At 36.5% G+C, this 7505-nt stretch overlaps 1 protein-coding gene across 2 annotated transcripts; it reads right to left on the reverse strand.

Moving 5' to 3' along the window:
• Positions 1 to 7279, reverse strand: LOC107490451 (probable ADP-ribosylation factor GTPase-activating protein AGD14). 2 transcript variants are annotated; one of them, XM_016111234.3, is made up of 14 exons: positions 7114 to 7279; positions 6764 to 6871; positions 5303 to 5364; positions 4816 to 4903; positions 4656 to 4717; positions 4482 to 4575; positions 3978 to 4382; positions 2866 to 3435; positions 2621 to 2776; positions 2395 to 2517; positions 2206 to 2289; positions 1131 to 1302; positions 974 to 1022; positions 1 to 716 (listed from the first exon to the last, which is right to left on the reverse strand). In XM_016111234.3, the coding sequence occupies exons 2-14, from the start codon at positions 6860 to 6862 to the stop codon at positions 584 to 586; spliced, it is 2097 nt and encodes a 698-aa protein (XP_015966720.1). In that variant the 5' UTR covers positions 6863 to 6871; positions 7114 to 7279; the 3' UTR covers positions 1 to 583. The 2 variants fall into 2 exon arrangements, with proteins under 2 accessions (XP_015966720.1, XP_015966719.1); XM_016111233.3 differs by having other exon boundaries at positions 6764 to 6887; positions 7114 to 7274.
• Between the last annotated feature and the right edge of the window lie 226 nt (positions 7280 to 7505).

Here is a 7505-nt window from a genome sequence, read left to right on the forward strand (position 1 = left end):
TAAACAGATTGTTTGGCATAGAAATAGAATTTGGCTATAATAATAAACGAGTTTACAAAAATAAAAACAAAAAAGATGAGTTTATGTACCTTGACAAAGAGAAAGACCTTCCCAAAATTGAGATTACAAAATCATACATTAGAGTAAAACCGAAAAAAAAAAGAAAAAAAATTAAAATACAACTATGATACTAATAAGCACACCACTACTCAATCGACACGACAATCTTAATTGATGAACACATGGGTTCACCCTTACCCAAATAACAATCGTCTCTACCAAGGGTTTTTATGCACCCACTTGACTTCTCTCTTTCTTTTGGGGTACAATATTTTTCAGCTCTTCTAACTCATTCCTCTAGCACCCCGCTTCCAAAAAAAAGGCATTGTCTCTTCACCTTTCCTATAGTAACAATTTGGCCGTGTAACAAACATTTGACTTCGACCAGGGTACACCACAAATCTCTCAGAATGCGAATGTGTATCACTTTGACTAACAATAGAAACCAAAACTCATCCAAATTTGTACAGGGAGCAACAAGTTGATGCTTGATTTTACAAGTTCAGGAAGACAGATTTTCACATCAGCCGAATGGGTTCCCCCCTGCAGGGAAGGGAGTAGAGGCAGGAGTGGTGGAGAATGAATTAGTTAGCTGCTGATCTGGATTTGACAAGCCGAAAACAGCTCCTCCAGTTCCGAAACTACTAGCTTCTGGCCTACACATTCAGTTAAAAATTTCCAAGTTATACTATGCTAAGCAACTATACACAAAAAGTGCCCCAGGGAAAAATCATTTCACAAAACAGGAAGCTCAGGTAATTGCACCTAATATCATTGAACTTCATGCCACATTTAAGATGTTACTTGAAGGATTACACCCAAAAGATGAGCTTCCAAGAGTATATAATGTAAACAAGCTAACCTATAACAACCAATTGAAGGAGCTCATTACAAATTCACAGTCAGTAGTTACCTTGGCATTGGCAAGTTAGGTGGTGGCATTTGTTGTACAATGTAATTCCCTGTAATTTTCAGATGGTTCAGGCTCAAGATAGTAGAATAATGATAAAGCCAAAGAATTTCAGCATGCAATAGTTGTTGACAAATGAATTAAAAAAGGATAACAATACTTGCTCCCGTAGCTGATGGATGAGTTTGTGCTTGTCCAGGAAGGACAGATACATATGATGATGACAGGGGCGGGTTCCAGGCGTGTGATGGATTACCCAGGCTTGCAGGATGAATTGCTCCTGAAGGTGGCATACTAGGCAGAGCACCATGCAAAGATGACATGGAAGGAAACTGATCAAGGGAAAACAAAATAGAATATCATCAACCATGACCAACTATTTTTCCCCTAAAAGAAACTTAAAAGGTAATAGTACTATGAATTAATTGATGAATTGGCACATCAGAGAGTCAGCATGTTATCATCCTTCACTATTCCAGATTTCAATGACACAACAGAGAAAACAAAGAGCGATTTTCTACCATTTACTGAACATCCATTACTCTTAAGAGTGAATGCTCAAATTTGTCCCTCAACTTTTGCGTACGAGTCAAATTGGTCAAATTTTCATTGAATCAAATTGGTCCCAACACATCTGTTTTCAAGCCCTTTGACCCATGTTGATTTGGATTGTTGTTAAGGTTCATGTAGAATGCAACAAAAAGTCGACTTTATGGTACACATCAACATGTATCAGTGTGAAGACAGAAAATGGGTTACTAACGTGATGCATGTTAGATAATGTTGGGGGGCCCAATTTGATTCAATAGAAACTGGAGGGACCAATTTGACTGGCGTGTAAAATTTAAAGGAGCAATTTGAGCATTTTATTATCTTATTAATAAATATGGTTCAGCTAAAGTGCATGATGCACACTTCAGATACCAACGTATATACTTCAGTAACTAGATAAAAATAAATAAAATAAAACAAAAGAAAAACAAAAAAGAAAAAGGAAACAAACCAGAAACTCAAGTTCATCACTTGTACAAAATCAAATCCAAATTATACCATACCATTTATTTTCTGAAATATGCACTTTAAAAGAGTGAAATCCTCCATCAGAAATTTCAAATATTATGGTTTAATACAATATTCATGCACAACCCACAAAAATTTAACTTTGGAAGACCATGAAGTATGAACTATTATTGGCAACACGTTAATTATAGTTGAAACCAATGAAAGTCACATACAGTTGGTGCTTGAACTTGGGGAGATTCACCGCCGGCATCAAATGGATTGACAGATTTTGATTGCTGCGGAAAATTTGGCATGGGCTGTAACAGTGAGCAGACATTATATTAGCGAAATGCATCAAAGTTTTGTACTAGCCAAAGATTCAGATAATCTTGCAAGCTAATCAATTTGGATTGTAACAGTACCACCACATTATTATATTGCACTGAGACACCCATGCCACGGGGAAGACCCATGCCATGGGGAAGACCCATTTGCCAACCTGGAACCGGCGCAGGATAGGATGGGTATTTCACAGTGAATAGATCCTGCATGAATCACAAAAAACTGTAAGACAAACAATATATATTTGCAAGCAATCTTGCACATTTAGTAGATGATTATAAGGTAAATCTAAGCTGCAAGGAATACCTCAGGAAGTTCTTTTCTTCCAATTGATTTTACTTCAGTGGAAGGTTGTGAAACAACACTGATTGTATTGGCAGGGTTTATAGCATCATGGTATGCATGTGGCATTGGTGTATTTTGATGCCCTTGAACTGTCGGCACAGAGGATATATTCCATGGCTGCAAGATATTTCAATGAAAGGGTGAACAAATACTATGCCAGAAATTAACAAGTAGAACAACTGAAAAGACTACTCTACTAGCCAAACCTGATTGTTTACAGCTCCACCTACAGGTGGTTTATATTGTTGTGTGGAATGGGTAGCATTAGCTTGAAACAATGGTTGCTGATGCTGCAGACCAGTCCACTGTCCTGCATTACTAGGAGGCAGTGCTGTTGCCAGTCCAGGAGATGGTCCTGAAGAACCACTCAGTGGAAAAGCTGAGAAACCGCCGACACTTGCAGGTGTTGTCGCATTGCCCGCAGGAATGGCTGTTGCAACAGTTGGGCCAGCTTGGACTCCAGAAAGATGTGCAGGTAAAGAAGCTGGCACTGACAATTGCGACAACACAGATTCAAGTGGATTTACATTCACAGGGCTTGGAGTTGAATTTGCTGTAGCTCGAGAAGCAACATCAAAAGAGGCCCAATTATCAGCACTGGATTTTTCTGGCTGCACAACAGGTTGAGACACATTAGTTTGTTGGGCTGGAGGAATTGCCGGAGCAACAGGTGGTTCAGGATCAGCATCGAAATCAATAAGGCTCTTTGTAATCTCAAGCTTAACATCCACTGGATTCCCATTGCTGGACGCCAAGCTACTGGAAGATGCGGTTCGCTGAAATTACGAGAAATGTTACTGTGTTATAAAATGCATTTGTAGTCAGGTACTTACTAAACTAAAGGAGACAAAAGGACAGGTCTGTCAAACCATACATACTTGCAAAAGGAAACACTGAGCCACATCACATAGAAAATTAAGAAAGACCCCAGATTAACAGTTAAAATTCATGCTAATTGTATATTAAATTTTTTTTACATGCTTGCACAGAAAAGCTTGAAATATTGATAGTAATAAATTCACCAGCAATTTAAAAACATCATGTCAAATGAACTAACATCTAGAATGAAATAACAGTATAAATATCAAATTTAACAGACAAAACATAGTTTACTTGCTATAGCATATAAGTATGTGGCTTCGTTTTAAGCAAACCTACCAATCAATGATAATAAATTATTAAAAACATCAGGATCAAAAAACACAGATGACTAAATTATACAAAGACTCCACAGCAAAGCCGGGTCATAAAGCATCAAGATCAAAACACAAATGACTAAATTATACAAAACACCATTGATATTTGATGATAATTTCACCTGTGTCAACACAGAGCCATCTGCAGCTTTACCACTGTTTGGTTTGGGGGGTTCATTTATCCGAAGAGGTACTACGTTTTCCCCCAATATCTCTCTGACAGGTCGGACCACAGGTGGACTGGAAGAACCAACATCTCTGGCTCGATCAGGAGATTGATTTTCTACCTTATAATCCCCATCAGATACTCTACGATCTTCACGACGCCAATCATTGACTATTGGAGGACGACCAGGACTCCTCCCATAGTCACCATATTGCCTACTTTCTTGATCATATCCAGGACTTCTTCCACCTGAACTAGACCTGTCACTATAACGCCGCTCATATGTGTCCTCGTACGGAGGGCTTCTAGACCCTCCCTGATACATGTCATTTCTCCTGTTTTCATAGATATCATTGTCACCCTGCATAACATGCAACACATAATAGAGTTAGATTCAGCTGATAGATTCAAGCCATCCTAACTGCCAACTATGTACTTGAAACAGCGAACAATTAAGCACCTTTCCTCTTGGTGGTTTGTCGTTAGCCCTCTCTCCAGTAAATCTTCTATCCACATAAACATGCTTAATAAAGTCCCGGAGCCGATCAACATTACTGGTACCAAATATATCAAATTGTCAATCAGAACAAATGAAACCCTGCAATTATACATAATCACAAAAGCAGGTAGTTACCTGCTATCAGGGAAAGAATTACGTTGTGCATCCCATTCTTTAAAATAAATTTCTTTTGCACGCTGCAAATATTAAACAGAAAGAAGTCAAACTGAGAATACAACATTAGGAAGACAACAAAGATCTCTGGCATGATTATAGAACGAACAGGTATCTTTACCTGATTTCCTCCTCCTTGAAGAGCATTTACTTCTTGTGAAGTAAATTTAGCCATTGAAATTGATTTAACCCTATGGGTGAATTCGCGGCTGCAAATTAACATAAAAACAAAGTTGGCTTGCAGAGAAAAGCATGCAGTGCAAAGGAACCCTATAATAATGTAGTACAGCATAATAGATTTTAAAACAAATTTCAGTTTTATAAACACAAAAATAATGAGAGCATGCACATTGTTAAGTTGTGTTTTTTTTTCCATGTATACAATTTTATGAACTCCGTGTCCAAACCATTAGAAATTATACCCCAAAAACATAAAGAAGGTACACATTTTCAGCATAAAGATGCTTAAGCTTCAGTGAAGAGTAGAAATTCATGAGCAAACCACATCCAAAGCATGTAAACAAAAATCAAACAGGAAAACATAGGTCCACTAAAATAGTATTGACATATAGTATAGGGCTATAGGCAAAGTTAACATAAGAACTTACTGTATTCCACTACAGTTTGTGCAAACAAACGTCCAGAAATTTGTGCAGACATATTGTGGTCCCTTCAGGAAAAGAAAAATAAGGTAAAATTAACATTATACATATGTAATAATATCGCGTGCAATAATTTCCTTTCAGATAATGCATTAAGAATACTCTAAAACAATAATAAAGATTAACAACGCTTAAATTGAAGACTACAAAGTCATTATAAAGATGGCTACACAAGAATTAACATGAATCTTGATATCAAATATTTCTGTTTTTGCATGAAATCTAGAGAAGTATCAGTAACTAATGGATTCTTTTATCATCCTTGCACAGTTCCACCTTTTGTAGTCAACAGGTACTCGTGAAAACATTCTATCTATCAAGGTTCAAACTTGAAATTGAGGTTAATATCCAATCTATCCTTTTAGTTTTGTCAATATTAAACTTGCAAATTTTAAGGAGGTAAGTTGTGTTGTGTTTGGCAATAAACAGGCAATATGAAAGTTTGTCGAATCCTTATAGCAGGGATCATGGATCACAGATGGTATATTGTTAAATGCAATCTATCATTTTCCTGAACAATGGTTCCTGAAACGCCCAGCTGCATGCACAATATGAACAATTGCAATCCCAAAATTTAATACAAAAATCCTATGCGTTAAGATCGAGAGATTCTGTTATTAATAAACTAAAGAGTCACATTAAGGAAAAGTGGAAAACTACATACTTAATTCATTACTATAACTTTTCAACCACCTGACTCTTAAATGAATGATCCCACTGATTCACACATGCTATAAACATGCAAAATCACACAATACTATCAATGGATTTGGTAAAACTTATTGGAGAGGTACTTGAGTTTTCAAAAGCATAAGTCAACATTTGTGTCTGGTAAAACAAAATATTCACGTGTTCATGCTTTTCGCTAAAATATCTATGGAAATACTTTTTAAAGATAACTTCTGCCTTTTAAAATTAAAAAAAATCTAATATAACCTTATATTAATAAATAAATATCTGAATTTATTCTTACTCTATTATATTTGTCTATTATACTCATGTTAAATTTTAAATGCAATTTTTCCAAACACTATTGATAGTTGGTTGCCTGTGCTTATTGAAAGTTACTCTTATCTTATTTTACCAAAGATAGTTGTTACTTGCTACAACTTTTGAAAAGTACCAGCTTCAACAAACCCACTCTATATGTGTGCCACTATATTTCATCAAATTGAACAACTTCGATTGCTGCAAAGAACTACTCCCTGTGTTCCAACGATTTTATTTCTAGTTCCTACTTTCTACTAGGCAGTAATCCACTCGAATTCACTCAGTCACTCCCGCATGATCACTACATAGCTAACCTGAATCTACCATGAAATGAGGCTAAAGAGCATCAATTCTTCAAAATATGAATAACAGAAAGTTCAAAATTCACTACTACATGGAACTTGTTGGAGCTCTTACCAAGCTGTTGCAGTTAATGCATCTTCGATTCGGTTCAAGCTTGAGAAGACCGCGAATTACGCGCTCGTTCTTCTCATCTTCCTTCAGCCTACTCGCCATCACCAGTTCCTGCAACCTCTCAAACCTTTCAGTAACAGTCAAACACCAAGTCAAAGCCGATTCCAGTCAGAAAACAATTTCTCAAAAAACGAACCGTAATCTTCGTCAAATTCAGTTCGAATTCACAAAGACTAGTACATCAATTTTGTAAGCGAAGAAGAAAGGTGAAAAGTTAAGCGCAGATCTGAGAGAGAAGGTTGAAGTGAAAAACCCTAGGAAGTTGAAGTTGAAGAAGAAAATGGAGAACTCACCGGAATTGAACTTCAGAAAGTGGTTTCAGGTTGAAGAGAAGAGATCCACCGCGAAAAAAAAAAAGAAAATAGAAAGAAGAAAAGAGATCGCAAATACAAATTAGATATGAGAGAGAGAGAGAGAGGAAGATGGATGTTTCTTAATTGGTAGTGTAGTTGTAATGACGGCTTTGTACAGCTCATAGAGGTTTTAGCCAACAAATTCTCTGTTTTCTTTTTTAATTACTATGTTTAATAATTAATTAAATATTGTAATTAATATTTTAAGTTTGGCCCTCTTTTTCTTCCTTGGTCGTTCTAGTTTTTAGTTTATGGTGTTGATGAAGCACGAGTTGTTCACTTGTTCTGCTTCAAATGAAAATACGGCGTTACTTGTGCTTTGGATCGTGTTT

This window comes from Arachis duranensis, chromosome 5, assembly GCF_000817695.3.
Source record: "Arachis duranensis cultivar V14167 chromosome 5, aradu.V14167.gnm2.J7QH, whole genome shotgun sequence".
Taxonomy (NCBI): Eukaryota; Viridiplantae; Streptophyta; class Magnoliopsida; order Fabales; family Fabaceae; genus Arachis; species Arachis duranensis.